The 16553-nt window shown below is 28.4% G+C and overlaps 2 protein-coding genes across 5 annotated transcripts in view; one reads left to right on the top strand and one right to left on the bottom strand.

Moving 5' to 3' along the window:
• LOC129963958 (protein scabrous-like) overlaps positions 1-15381 on the top strand; it is a 37122-nt gene extending 21741 nt beyond the window's left edge. For 3 of the 4 annotated variants that reach the window (XM_056078584.1, XM_056078585.1, XM_056078586.1), the window contains exons 5-8: positions 338-471; positions 3793-4020; positions 10612-10975; positions 12914-15381. In XM_056078584.1, coding sequence (XP_055934559.1) covers positions 338-471; positions 3793-4020; positions 10612-10975; positions 12914-13512 — 1325 coding nt within the window. In that variant the 3' untranslated portion in view covers positions 13513-15381. The remainder of the gene's footprint in view (positions 1-337; positions 472-3792; positions 4021-10611; positions 10976-12913) is intronic. The other variant, XM_056078588.1, reaches the window with a different exon arrangement.
• A 1034-nt stretch (positions 15382-16415) lies between these two features.
• LOC129962826 (TBC1 domain family member 2B-like) overlaps positions 16416-16553 on the bottom strand; it is a 69214-nt gene continuing 69076 nt past the window's right edge. The window contains exon 12 of the mRNA XM_056076825.1: positions 16416-16457. Within this exon, the coding sequence (XP_055932800.1) occupies positions 16416-16457 (42 nt within the window). The remainder of the gene's footprint in view (positions 16458-16553) is intronic.

The following is a 16553-nucleotide window of genomic DNA, read 5'->3' as shown; positions in this document are numbered from 1 at the left end:
TTGTTGTCAATTTAATATATATTATATTTTTTATTTTAATAACATCTACTTACATCTATATCAAACTATACAAGAACCACATGAGCTCTAGAGACGGATATATGTTAAGATGTTAATTATATAGTGAAAGAAAATATATGTATCCAACTTGATATTTGGTACGTTTCAAATAACTAAAAAAATCATAATAATTTGTAGTAATCTCTTCATGATTGTACTGGATAAATGATATTTCAACAAACGATTTTAGAATCTATATCTATAGACTTAAAATTAAAATGGAAAATGAGCAATTTTTTAATTGCATTTATTTTTAATGTCTTGATTTCTTTTTCAGTTACTTCAAAAAATGATGTGCGCTTGACAGGAGAATCACTGAGAGAAACTGGGAAAGCTGTAACACTATCGAAGAATATAATAGGAACTGAAGCCAATGAAAAAATTTTAAGTCTCTCCAGACAAATGCATTTGGTAGTGTATTTTTCTATAAAGTAAATTATCTCAGAATTTAACGATTCATAAAGATTGGACCTCACATTTTTACTTCTAAAAATATAAACATCTCCCTCCTTTTTAAAAAATTTATGTATAAAAAAATTGAGGCTAATTTTTATGAAGGTATTTACAGTTTGACAAAAAATGATTAAATAGCACATTATAATAATAAAGGAATAAAATAATTAAAAATACTTTAAATAGATTATAACTTGAACATGAGTGTAAAAAATTAATTAATTTAACATCGGCTGTATTAGGTTAAAAAATTAACCAGTCCATTAATTAATTTACTAATTAAACCATTCTGATAGGTTTAGAAAAATTATAAATACGAGAACAGTGTATTCACTTGCAAAATTTTCCAAAGTTAGTTGAGCTGCACTTGCAGATCATATGTGAATTTCAGGATTATGATAGTTTTGAGCTCCACTTGCAGCTCATATGTGAATTTCAAGACCATCGATAATTTTGAGCTCCACTTGCAGCTCATACGTGAATTTCAGGATCATTGATAGTTATAGTACCATTCAATTTTTTACTTGGTAGCAAACAATGATTATTCAGAAATATATTTTGTTTTAATATATCCAGCTTTTTCAAATAAATTTCTTAGTATTAACCCTTATCGTGGCAAGATTGCTTTTTTGAAGAAAAGAAAAAAAAATGTATATAGGTAGCTTCTTTACAGATAATTATGACAGATAAACTACTATTTTTATTTTGAAGTATAAATAAACGTCTAGAAATGCCATGTGTTTAATAAAACTAAGTTAAAAATTATTTTATAGTGGTAGTATATTTTTATAAAGTTGTATGTATGGTATACTATACAAAATGAACATAAGGGTTAATGAATACTTCGTTTTAATAAAAAAATTTCTAATATGTGCCATGCGAGTGAAATAATTAATATATTAGAACACCTATTTTTGTAAACAATGGACCAATAGTATTGCCCTTCACGGACCATTTATTGGATCACGTGACTTTCTATTGCTACCAACGATTGTTCATGTGTGAAAAATATCTTATTCGTATAGTTAACACCATAACTGACACACCACTTGACCTTCGCTCATGCATTTGTTTTAGATAAGCTGTTACATTTACCATGCTGTATTAGGTAACTTACGATTGTCTTTCTTTGGACACTCCTGAGAGGGGAAAAAGTTTTCAGATATTCACATTTGTTTAAATGTTTTATTTTCTAATTGAATAATTGGTCTATAAATGAAAATATCAAAGAAGTCTTGATCTTATTCAAAGAAGCATAAAACTTAAAAAAATTTCTTTCATTTCAAGCTTACAAATGACTTAAAGTAATATTCAAGATGCCAAACTTTTAATGTCTGTTCAAGGTAGGAAGCTTAATTTAGTGTCTCAACATGTTACGTCTCAACAACTTATTAATATCAATGAATGAGCTTTAAAGTGAGAAAAAAAATCCATCTGCACTATACAAAATTATTTAATGTAGAAATAATATAATTATAGGATATGCAAAAGGAAGGAAAATTTTGATGTATATCGCTCGTTATACTTGCATTAAAATGTTTTACTATGGTATTAATTTTGTTTATAAGTTAATTAATACCTATGTGGTAAAATAAGGTAAGGCTATCAATCTGGTTCAATTCAACTGAAATTTCTTTTCAACTTATAAATTTTAATAATTTAATACCCTTTTTAAGTTTTTTATAACAAATATTTACTGCCTACAAAACTTATTTAAAAAAATTCTAATATTACAGTTTTCTACTGAGTTTGAACTGTAAAATTGAGAAGGGGGGGGGAGAGAAAAATAATTGAATATAGCAATGCTTCTTTAACACCAAAGCAATGCTTAAATAATGCTTTTAGTGCTAGTGGCAAACTAAGTATTCACAATCATTCTCTTAACTCTATCTATTAATCTAGTGCTTAATAAAATTATTTGCAGTAGAATGTTGATTAAATTCTAATAAATATACAGACCATTTAAAATCGGCCTTTCTGAACTGAATACATAGCATTTTGTATTCTCTATTCATTCATACGTATCATTTTGTCATCATCATTATCGTGATTGTAGTACGAGAAATTAGAAATCATTCAATCTGTTTGACAATACCTACATAAATTTGGTGATTGTTAGATTTGCTAATTTTTTAAAAGTGTTTTTATGTTTATTAACTAACGTGAGGACATCTTGTGGTGATTAAGATTTAACATGTAAATATAGGCAGGTAGAATCCACTTCCGAAACCGAAATTTTTCGATTCTGGAACCAACTTCGCTTCATTTTTTTAATAGATGTAATTCATTTAAAAATAAAACCAATTCTGTAACTTATGCTTTAATTCACATTCTTTGATAGATAACATTTGATTTAATATCTATACGCTAAATTGACATACATTGAAGATTAATAAAGTTTAAGAATTACAAAATGTCAGACAATCTATAATTGACACATTTTGTTTTTATTCTTCCAATAATTTATTCTCTATATCGTTTTTATTCTTGTAGAATAAAAATGAAATTTAAGGTATATTTTTTTTTAAATTAGCATTCTCTCTCTTTAATGATATTCCTTATTATTTGAAAATATCTTGTAATATTATTGCATTTCTTCTGATTTGTTTAGATAATAGCAATCAATGCGAATTTCAAAATTTAAGAATGAAAAACTTTTTAGAAATTGTAACCGTTTTTAAAACAACGGTATTAGTAGAATACGGTTCTGCTGTAATAAGAAATTTTTTTTTAACAATCACTAATCATCATATATCATAGCAATCTCGATTCTATATTATATCAATGTACGTTTTATATAAATTACTTTATATCATGACGTAAAAATATAAAGCTTTGCTTAAAATCTGTTACCATTAACCGGTTAATTGTTTCGATCTCTTCGGATAATGCGTATCTGAATTGTCACAAACATATATATATTATATTTATATTATATAAATAAAATAAATAATTATAACTATAATAATTAATCAATTATTATGAAAAATATAATAATTGTCATTGAACAAACTCGTCATAATGCAAAATGTTGTATTTTATCCATGACGAGTATACTCGTTAAAAACAATTAACTGGTTAAACTTTAAAAAAAAGGCATTTCCCACGTAGGTTGTACCAATAAATACATAAAGCCTTATAAAATTCCACGTTAGTCGTGCCTAAATCGAAATCTAATGGTCAAAATAATCCACATTCTACTGCATTTTAATTCTTTTTAACTACTGCTTATTATAGGCAGCAAATGCATTAAATATTAGCATTGCAATTTCTTTAAAGGTTCAAAAGCAAAATCAGCTGATTGAAGAACGATGTATAGAGCTTATAAGTAATGTGACAGACGATGTAAAATCATACACGGCATTGCTGGAAAACTTACAAGATGATTTGAGCAATTTATGGAAACGGGTTGTGAAAGTGGATTTCAACGCGGCGCAATCACAAGCTGCTTTAGATGTCCTCGAACGTGATTGGATAGAAGACAGAAAAAGTATCAATAATTTACAGGTATTAATTTTTTAACAGATTTTTTTTTTATTATTGCAAATTTCTCTTTTGAATCTGTCTATGGGGTCAATTTCTGCTAAACATGAATAATGTCATACATCATAAATATCCAAAATGGATCCTGTAGAGAATAGCTTATAAGTCAGTTAACAACTATGCTACCCAAGCAATTGCTTTTGTATCATGGTCATGTTACTAGACTGCGAACCACAAGGTCCCAGGTTCTATCCTCGCGCATCTCAATTCGCTACAATCCATATTAGACGTCTACTTCATGTTATTGTATGACGTATTTCTTTTGTTTATTGAAATGACTGTTTATTCTCATTTTTTCTTTTACTGGCTATCTTTTCTCCTTCCAAAATATGGGAAGAGAAAGTACTGTAATCGTCAAAGAATTCGAACTCGCTATTTTGATTCGAGTTCGAATCCAGTTAGCACAAAATGCCGAATAGCATTGTTCAATATCTCGCATCAAATCTTGTTCAATATCTAGTTCAAAGCATCGAAAAGCATCATGGGAATATCCTGTAATATCTTGTGCTAATAGGGAATTCGTTTCAGACCTTTCTGAATCCGGAAAAAACATATTTTTGTAATTAAATGTGCCTGTTTGCAAAGACGATAACTTAAAAAAGCTTTGAGCTAGATGTATGAAAATTTGATATGTGGTATTTACACAAAATTTATAGATTTCTGTTGATTTTGTTCGTAATGGATTGACAGAAAGTCTGTCTATCTGGTTGTCCGAGTGTAAGTAAACCCGATTACGACAAAATGTATAGACCTAGTAGATGACATTCCCTACACAGTTTTCACCACAGAGCTGAGATACTGATAAAGGGAGTGCAGCTCTACTTAGGTGTAGGACAAGATAAAATCACGTGACCTTGGGACAGAATTTGTGTTCGCTGTAACCGCATTCTCTGTTCCCCATTATATTTCAATGGCAGATTTTTTTCTCACTTTTAACTGTTGGATTTTTAAGCTTATGTAAGCCATGATTAACTATTGCTGTGCAATTGGATGCAAAGAAAAAGCTTCTAAGGAGAGTCCTGTATCATTTCACAGGTATGCACAGTAACGCATATTCTGTTTATATCCATTTAAAGTCAATTTAAAATTTCGTAACCTCCATCACTCAGTGATTTTGGTGTTATAACTGAATAATATTTCATAGTTTGGTTTAGTTATTGTATAAAATTTATTTAACTTGTTATTAAGCTTCATTTGAACTAATGCAACTGCATTATATTTTGCTACTTGCTTTATTTTAATCTCGAATGTGTTGCAAGTGCTTGGCTGCAAGCTTGGCGTGATTTTTTTTCTCGCCAATACAATTGTTTACATAAATATTACTAACCTATTAATGATTATGTATTTATTTTAGTGCAAATAATGTTTCTTATTATTTCCAATATGCTGGTTCTTTTTTACCATAAATATTCGAATCGTATTATACTGTGAAAGATATTAAATCATTATTGTGAAGGAAATAGTGAAACTAAAACATATGTTTTATTGAAAATGTTATATAGTAAAATTTCATAAATGTGCTAGCAGTAATTGTATGTTTTTATAAATTTCAATTAAGATCTAAAAAGAAACTATTAAAGAAAGAAATGCTATCTTTACAGATAAAAATTTTGTCTGAATATTGACATTTATTAATAACTTGCGTTTAGAACACACCCTAAAATCACCGTTTTCGTAAAAATTTCGAATTTCATTGCTATTTTGTATTAAATCAACACATTTAAGATTACAAAAATGATTTAATTTTGTTTCTACGGTAGTTAGAAGCAAAGTTACCAACACTATAAACCAGAAGCCAAATATTTAAAACTGATATTAACAAGGGGAAGGCACGAGGTTTAAAACTGAGTTCAGGATGAGATTTTGTGTAATGATTTTGTATACATTTAGAATGTTTATTCATGAAAATATTAAGACTCAGTAGCCAACCTTAAAACTTTCAAATTAGCTTATATACTTATAATGTGTTACCCGAACGAATGCTCGAGTTAAGTTTAGTTTAGTTGTATTAACGCCCGTTTATACAACGTTTAGTTGTATAAACCGCGGTCAGATGACGAGGACGACACCTGAGCTAGCATCCCCTTCTCCACACCACACCAGCGGGAGAACGTTTGGCATGACGGATTTAACGTGCAACAGACCCTCTTACACGACGGTTCTTCGGTGGAACCTGAAACCCTACGGCTCACAAGCCAACACCTTATCACCAGGCCAGCGCGGCCTACGAATGCTCGAGTAGTTTAGTGGTTAGGACACTGGTGTAGCATTCACGATATCTGGGCTAGTGTTTCTTTTTGTTTTCTTTCTAAATTATTTCAAAATAATTTAACAGTTTTAATTAAAATCTTTTTCATTTTTTATGCAAAAATAAATATTTATTCTCCTAATTCTTGGATTATAACTTAATTTTTAGAAAGAAAATTAATTATAAATATGAATGCATTTTTAAGAAATATTCAGAATATGCAAAAGTAAAAAAAAAGACCTGGGTCACTTTTATAATCTGCTTTTATAAAAGTTTTTTTTTTATCTGCATGAGAGAATGATAAAAGTATTTGAAGATGTAACGTAAAATTAAAAGATGTTTTTAGGTAAAGAAAAGATATAAAATGTTTACTTAAAGAAGAAAAATAATCACTTTTAATTAATGCACAAAAATAAAGTAAAAAAACTAAACATAATTTAAATCAACAAACTCGCTACTGATGTAAAAAAGAAAACATTATTTTCGAAACCAGTTTGCTCAGTTTTCAAAGAATATATATATATATATATATATATATATATATATAATATGTAAAACTGTTTAGGAAGTGTTAACCGGAAATGAAAACCGACCGGACCCAATGCCGGGAAGCAAAATGTTACGCGGCAGTCTTTGTGTTTGTCAAAATTTGCGATTTGGCGCCAAAAAGGTATACTCCCAGATTTCCCCTAAGTCACGTGACTCATGTTGGGTACACTTGTTTAGATAAGAAACAAGCGACTAGCTCCCTCCATTTATATCAGCTCTATGGTTTTAACACCAAATCGTAGAACTAGATCAGATTTTGAACCAAATCCATCACGGAATCCACCGTCTGTATCTTTTCATCACGTAAAAACGCAACTCAACAAATATAGTGACTTAAATAAATGAAATTCGGTACACAGTTTAAACATCTAAAGTGTAAATGCTTCTCAAATTGTGAATCAAATTTGTCAACGTACATTTCACAGATTTCGTACACAAATTTGTCAAAATAGATACTTCAGCATGCGTTAAAATGCAAAGAAAGAAAGAAACAAACAAAGAAGTATAGGTTTAACGAATTCTCTTCAAATTTTCACTGAGCCTCAGCTTTTAATTACTGAAAATAATTAAACAGAAGTTTAATATTTGGCATTCATTTATTTCTTTTACAATATAACAGCTGAAAGTTGACAACAACGTAATTCTTCCTATTCAAAAATTTGAGCTACATGTAAACAATATAACCAGAAGACAAGATGATATTGAAAGCCTTTGCGTAATGTCATATTGTGTAACATCTAATGACAAGTTTAGTTGTCATGCACAATATCTTTTGCCATGTTACTGCGACATCATGAATTGACTCCATTAATTCCATAGAATTCCTCAGTCAGTTAGATCTGTCAAAGTTATTATGATGTTTCATATGTTGACTATATTAATTTAACGGAATTCTTCAAAAGTCTTATGAGATGATTATCATTTATGAAAGACTTATATTCTAGATTTTAGATTTCATAGTTTTTTTTGTCATTTATTTATGGATTTAATACTTAATTCTATTACTTCCGCTCAAATCTTTTGAATTTTTATACGATGACTTACTGATATACCCAGAGTTTCTCAGTATTAAAATAATTTCAGTAAAGTATTTTTAATCCAATAACTACCTTTGTTTAAAATATTATAGGGTACAAAATCTTTTCATCGTCTATAATCTTTATCGTCTGCTTTTGATGAAAATTAGAATATAAATTATAGCAAACGAATTTTAAGAGCCAATGATAGTTAATTTCTCAAAAAATCACTAATATTTGTTATATTAGTACTGCAATTTTTTTTCACAAATTCTGATGTATAAGAAAGGCTGCCTTCGTTTGATTTATTGACATAAGTTTAATTTAATCACGTTAAATCTCTACCTTAAGAACAATAAAAACATTCTCAAAAGTTGTATTAAAATAAAAAAGAAATTTTATTATCTTTTAAATATTTGATTAATTTTTGCACATTTTCCGTTGATAATATTCTTTCTCATATTTTATACAATAATTGCGCGAAATGTGATTGAATTCTGCGCTGTTGTTTAAAAGGAAATATCGAACATATATACATATCTAAGTTCCAATGACTTTTATATATATTAAGATCCATGTTTAAAAAAAGACCTAGATTCTGGATTTTAAATTCCATTGCTGTCTATTTATTGAATATCTAGAATTAATTCTATTAATTTCACACAATTCTTTACAACATTTATGCAGCAAGTGACATTTATGAAATACCCTAGATCTTTTTTTGTTTGTTCTTTAATTCTGAATGTACCGAGTACAAAAGATCTATATATATAATTTAATTTAAATTATAATTACTTCATCTTCAGAATTAATTTATCAAGGTCACTGAATCAAGAATTTGTATGATATTTCCTATCCAATTAATTTTCATGCCATTAAACTAATACATCATTTTAATTAATCAGAAAATATGAATAATCAATATTCAAACGTGTAGCCAACACTTGAATTGATTATCAATATTATTGAGTTATGAAATATGCTAGTCTTCAATGTGCAGGATTCGAGTATTGGAACAATATGATCTTTACTGCCAAGTGCTGAAATCCAGCAAAGGATATCAATTTTAATAATTGAAAATAGAAACTATAATAATTATTTCTTATTAAAAACTATTCTAAATAAAATTCTCTGAAGTGCTTTTGATCAACATTATTGTGATTTTCTTTTCAATCAACATGTCATAATTTTTTAAAAATTAAAATTTTGCTATCGGTTATTACTCAGAAAAAAGAGTAGGTTTACATATCAACTCGTCAAAGATATGGAGATTTGAATTATACAATAGATATTAAAATATATATAATTAATTTAAGAATACATTCGATAAAAAGGCGTTATCTCAGTGATTTTGCAATGCTATTTTCCATAAAAAAGTAAATAAAATTTTTATCTTACTTATTATTTCTAAATGTATTGTGATGTCGATTTTTGTGGTTACTTATTTAGTAGGAAAAGTCATGTTACAAACATAAAAAAGTAATTCAATTATTTGGAGCCAATATAATTGGATCAACAAAACTTGATAAAATTTATTACAGTGAATTTTAAATCTTTTATTAGATATTCAATACGAAAGTAATCTATGGTTTAATAATAACCATTCTTTCGCATTCAGTTTCAGTATTTACTTTTAGTAAGTATTTTCTTTTTTTCTCCCTTAACATGCTCATTTTGTTTCAAATGCTTTTTAAAATGGCTATAGATCTATAGATGCAATTAATTTTTAATGTGCATGTCATTACTAACCTTAATGACATTGATTCTGTAAGCATGTTGACATCTAAGTACAACTTATTCTCCACTCTAAGGCATTGATGAAGAACAAGTAACAATTTATATTACGTCTATTAATGTGGGAGTGAATTGGAAAAGTCTAATACCTGATATCTTATCTTATATGCATGCTAAATAGGGAATGAATATCTTGCTGACAAATGAATTGTATATGCCGCATTGGTATTATTTAGGTGACGAATAAAAACCATATAAGTTAAATATTAAGTATGCAAAATTCCTTTCACCCCAACTAAATTTCCTTATGAATTGTATTCAATTTTCCATCCTGTTTTCGTTTAGAATGAAGTTATATTCATCTGTAATTGGTGAAGTTGGTTTGAATACTCAAATTTATGATGACCATAATTTGCATTTTTTTATTTTTCATTTTACGCGAATGCTGTGTTTTTACACGCATAACATGCTGTGTTTTTTAATCGAAAACTCTTCTTGCTTTTTCTGTAAGATATTTTGCTAATGTCTGGCGTGGAATGAGCCACTGCTTTGATATTGCCCACATAATCAAAAGAAGCTATATTGGGCAAATATTACGTACTTAAACAAATTTTGGTGAAGCCATTAGTAAGCTAGAATTTCATCTTATGTCTGATGTAAATCTACATTGAAACAAAAGCAAGTGAAAACTATCTTTTGCACAATAAAGTTCCTTTTCACATCAAGCTACCGAGTGGAATACACGAATTTTTACGGTAACAATAATTTCCCGTTTAAAGTCTTGACTTCTTATGGATTATAAATAGATAAGAACCACATGTTAATTTTTAAAAGAAAAAGTAGTGATTGGTTCGAAAATATCAACAATTTTGAATATATCCATAGAGGAAATAAAATACAGATATATATATAGGATAGACCTATTTAATTTTTCAATCATAATTTAAAATGTAATAATTTTGTAGATAAACAAATTACAGATTAACTCAATTTTGCTTTCTTTTTTAGAACGGATCCAACGCCATCCTTGTCCAATTAAATGAACACAGTAAAAGATTACTTGCTTTAGAGATGCAGACGACTAATCTGACTTTGCAGCGATGCCAAAATGATGGCGAAACTTACAAGAGTCATTTGCAGATACAGAATATGGAACTTCGCCTCAATCAAATAGATAACAGGATTGACGAATCTTTGAAGCTCTATGAAAATCACCGGAAATCTAATGAAAACATCTTGCGAAGTTACCGAGATGCTCTGGCAAGCATTGCGAGAAGAACGCACAATATGAGTGGAGAGATTTCAAGTTTATCAAATACTCAAATAGGTTTACGTCTTGATATAAATAAGTTTGTCAAGCAATTGCCAAAAGGTTTGTATATTTTATCTTAATGGTGAATTGATTAACATAAATAGTGATTTATAGTTCAACTTATACATTACTTAATTGGATTGGGTGTTAGAATTGGTTAACACATGGCTAGAATACATATTTTGAGATCTATGTTTTCGTAAAGAATTACACAAATGTGATTTCGAATTTATTTTAAAATTTTCTACACAACACGAAAAAACGATTATGATTTCATAATCTGTTTAAATTAAAAAAAACTCAGTATATTAACTAAATACACATGTGGATGCTTACATTTTCGAATGACTTCATTTACGGAACCAGAAAGAAAGCATTTTAAAATTTACTAAATTTAATTAACAACGTGATTTTTTTTAGTGCTATAGTTTTTTTTTAGTTTTTTTTTTTCAAAATAATTCTAATAATAATGATAGCAAAAATAGCTATTAAACTTGGCTTGAATTAGAAGAATTTAATACGTTGACCACCGTGTAACTCGTCTGCGATTCACAACTGTAATTTAATTAGCTCTCACCTGCAATATAATTAAATGAATCAAATCGGGGACACCAATAGCAGCGAATGTGTTACTTGGGATACTTGTTACGTTTACATCTCCCTTTCTTAACAAAGATTGGCATTATAATAAAAAAGATATTTTAAGGCACACAGTGAATTTTAATTAAATCTTAAAATATTAGAGTAGATCCTAGAACCTAACTAGCAGAAAGTTATTATATGGTATTTTTACAATATTGCTTGATATGTCCAATATAATATTGTAATGATATTTAGAATAGTTTACATGCATTTTTACATCATATATTAAGGAAACAATAAGTATCTAAGACGAAAAAGCATTTAAGAGTATTTTCTCTTAAAATTGTTCAATAAAATTTAGGCTCTTAAAGTTGTTCATTAAAATTTAGGCTCTTAAAGTTGCCAATATCAATTTGAAAATTTCATATTTCTAAAACGGCCAAATATATTGTTACAAAATTTTTCTTCTACAAATATCGCAGATTAATCGTAATAATGCAGCTCATTTACTCGCTAGTTCAGCAGCTTTCTTGCTATCTAATTCTCCAAAAAACTGTTATTTGTCGGCGACTCCGACTACTCGCACACACGCCTTCTGATGATACACACAACTTCACTGCAGCTTCAGAGTGCCCGTCTTTTATAGTTCCGGGAGGCGGGGTTAGAATCTTCAGACCAATCAGGGCGCATCAGAGTGTATCTTGGTTCCTACTGGATGGATCGTGAAACTTCTTGAACTTTCCAGTATGATCCATTTAGTTGCCAAACTCGCCAAATTTATCGCCAAGCCACCAAATGCTCTCCAAATCTGTCGCCAAGCTCTGGGTTCATTGATCTCAGCACGTACAGGACGGATCGTACAACGGTCTTTCTTACGATGACTCTATTCGTGCCGGGTAGCAAAATTACAGATTTGTAACAATATGTTGCCATGTTCTAGAGTGGGAAACTTTATATGATGAGACTAAAAACGTCGTTCATCCGAAATCTTTAATATTAAATAATTTCTATTAATTAAGGTTTAATTAATTAATGTTGAGTGATAAAATATCTGATACTACTATACCAAATTTGGGTAAATAAATATGCATTAGATTTTAATTTACGAGTTTTTTTCATAAGAAGAATTTACCAAAATGTAGAATCTGAAAACCAAAGAATAAAATTAGGCAACAAAATTAAAATTGCTTTTATACAGAAAATGGTATAAATATTAAGAATATTGAAAAAAATATATTCGATATTTCACCCCAAATATCTATAATTTTTTTATCTGTTTTCAATAAGCTACAAATTTTAACGCTGAGATATAAATTAAATTTTTGCTGTATATAAGACTGATGAACCAGTTGATTATTAAATTACTAATTAAATTATTATTATTACTAGTTATTAAAAGTTATTTTTTTTCAACAGACTGTGCCAAGGAAACGACTAATGGAATTATATTGATTGAAGTGCCTTTAATGGGACCGCTAGAAGTTTTCTGTGATACTACTCCTGATGGGGGACCTTGGATAACTGTACAAAAAAGATTTAACGGTTCTGAGAGCTTTTTCCGAGACTGGTCTGAATACAGAAATGGTTTTGGTGATTTAAACGCAGAGTTTTGGATTGGAAATAACCCCTTGCACCTCCTCACGCGCAAGAGACGAATGAAACTTCATATCGACATGTGGGACATCCAAGAGCGATACTTTTATGCTGAGTATCAGACATTCCTCATCAGATCTGAGCTTGATCAGTATGCCATTGAAATATCCAATCATTCTGGTAACGCAAGTGATGCTTTGACGTCTCATTTTGGAATGGGATTCAGTACATTCGACAAAGACAATGATGCATCAAGTGCGAATTGTGCTGTCCACCACACAGGTGGTTGGTGGTATCAACATTGCCATCGAGCAGATTTAAATGGAAGATATTCCTTAGGTATGACGTGGTATGATGAGTATAATCAAGAATGGTTGCAGTTAGTACGTGTTGAAATGAAAATAGCTCCAAATGAATCTTAATGATGAGTTTAGATTGCCATATATTTGCTTTAGTTGAAGTTCATGACATATATTTCTGTTTTTAAAAAGAAAAAAAAATGCAGAATCTGTCGGATGTTTTTTAACAATTTAAAAAGCATTCAGGCCATATAATTTCAATTATAAGATTATAAATATTTTAGGGTTTTTATGTATTGTATGAAGAAAATGAAGGTTTACTGAAAGCATTATAATATATTTATAATTATAATATGATTATATTATTATAATAATTATTTTTATAAGATTAATTTCTCTATATGAAATGGAAAAAAAAAATACTGCCTGAAAAATTGTTTCGAAAAAAATCTGTTTCCCCTTTTAAACATTTTATTATTTGGAAAAAATATAAAATAATAGCTATATAAAAAGAGCTAAAACCGAAAAATATCTTTAGCGCATCACTCTAGAAAAAAAATTATGAACTAATGAGACAGACTAATATTAAAAATTCAAAATTTGATAAATGGTTATAGATTTACTTTTTAATAACATTTCATAATCAGTTATTTTTTAAAGGAAATTCTTGCGTTTTAAAAATAATTCAACACGTAAAGTTAATCACAGTACTTTGATTACATTAACTTTTCTTAAATAACCAGAGGATGTATAATTTTTATTTCTTAATTTTTTTCTGATCACAGCACAAATAAAACTTATTCTCAATAATAGATTGCGATGGTTTGCATGACGTTAATAGCTTTCTTTTTTTATTAATTTTAACTTTAATTTCAATTAATTATATTAATTTCAAATGTCATAACGATTGTTTCTTCTATTTCTTTAATCGAACTCGTTATTAAATATTGGCGATGTTTTAATATGCTTTAAAATCTTTGAATAAAAGGAATGGATCAGAATTAAGGGTAAAGGATTTACTAAAGAAATATACGCTTTCTTTTCAAAAGGATTAATATCAATTTCGAAAAATAGAACGAATTAGGTTTTATTCAAATTAAATTTTTTCAAAAATATAGTTAATAAAATTTGTCGTGCTTTTCTAACAAAGTGCAAATACTATTTACTTACTATTTGCATGAAAGTACTAGAGAAAAACCTTTTTTTTTTTTTTTTTTTGCTTTTTAGGGGGGAAAAAAATAGCTTTCAAATGAAACCTTAAAGAATTGAAAGAAAATGAATTCTGCAATTTGCTACAAATTACCCATAGAATAAAAAATTTAGGACAAAGCAAAGTGTTATGATATATAAAAACATTACTAATTTTTCATGTTAATCGTGCCAAAAATTTGGACTAAGGATTTTTAATTTTAAGGTTTGAACAAAGATATTGCATTAGTATTAAAACAAACAGAATAACGCACTAGGTGTCATTTGCATTACAAAAAGATATCGCTTTTGTTTATCACTAGATCGCACATTTTGCAAAAGTTAACAGCACCTTGAAACATCACAACATTTTAGAAGCATTTAGATATATTGATGAATGACACAAACTGCAAAAGATAATGAAGTTCCCACCGAATGTATGTTTTTATAGAGCACAAACACTATTTTTACTCACTCGTAAGTAAAAATTCATTTTCGAAGTTTAACATACTTAAGAAGCCTTATAGTTAGAAGATGTGTGAACATATATTAACATTGCCAAAGACAGCTAAGTCATTATACAATCACTTGACAACTATTCGTAGAATACTTTTATTATTAATGACGTATTTGCTTCAAGAAAATGTTCATATTAATATTCTAAGCATATGGTCCTTAATCAATAAGAGACGAGTGTAGATTCGAAAGAGGAAAATAAATGAGAAGGAATCGATATTAAGTTTTTTATATCTACCAAAGTGCTTGTGTGTAAAACGAATGGTGCAATAAATTTTCTTATTTCTATTTTGTCGTTCAATTTTTTTTGTCACGTAACAGTTCTCCTTTCTTCACTTTTTTCGTGAGTTCCCCTTTCTTCACTTTTTTCGTGAGTTCTCCTTTCTTCACTTTTTTCGTGAGTTAATAACATTATTAAGATAAGGGTGAGAAGAAATGGTAATTGAGTTATTCTTTGCCAGTAATAAATATTTTTAGTACAGCAAAATATAATTATTTCAATAAGTAACACAAAAAATATGCGAATGACGTATTCATAAAAAATTCTGTAGAACGATATCTAATTATCTACTCGTAACAAAGTTTTCTTTAATTCATTGGTTTTTATAAGTTATATGTACAGGAAACCTTATACGCCTTCGATTTTTTTTTATTTTTATTTTATTTCGATGCTGAGTTACTTCAAACTAATCGTCTCAAGTGATCAGCTGATTCGTCGAGAATAATAGTTAAATTTGGTTTCAAATAAATTGTTTAGATATAAATTCATGTTCATGATTTTGCCAAATTGACTGACATTAAAATCGTCTTATTTTATTTGTCTTACTTAATAAATGTTTGTTGTGTAACATGATTCTTTTAATGAAGATTAATCTCATGATATCATGTCATTATTAGACACATAAATGTCGTTTCAACTAATTTCTAAATTTGCATGGTATTGTACCTTCAATTTATTTTATCCGTTTCGTAAATTACACAGATATTAAACATAAATTTTTCTTTAGCTTTGAACAATGAAAAATATCCCAGGTAGTTAATGAAAGAATGAAAACGGTTTGAACTTTAGAACAATAATATAATCTATTGTTAGAAATTGTAGGCAAAGCATATTTTTTAAAAAATTCAGAAATTTTTTGCACGACTATTAAATTGATGTTATTAAAAACAATTTGTTAAATTTTGAAACAGTTTTAAAATTCATTTTTGTGCTATAGTATTTTCGGAAGTATCCGTATGCCTTCAAGATGAATCGAAGTAGTTGTTTGCGGACATTAGTGCTATGGTGAGAAATCTAAGACTTGAAATTAGCTAATGATACATTATTCCACAAGAGAACACGAAATACAGGTAGCAGAATGCAGCTGAAATACACATCAAAGCTTACAGAAATCAACATTACACAGAGGAAAGTATTACTTATATAAGCAAGTAACAAAAGCAAATTGCTAATTAAATAA

Source organism: Argiope bruennichi, chromosome 3 (assembly GCF_947563725.1).
Source record: "Argiope bruennichi chromosome 3, qqArgBrue1.1, whole genome shotgun sequence".
NCBI classification, from domain to species: domain Eukaryota; kingdom Metazoa; phylum Arthropoda; class Arachnida; order Araneae; family Araneidae; genus Argiope; species Argiope bruennichi.
This window is presented reverse-complemented; position numbering and strand designations above follow the sequence as displayed.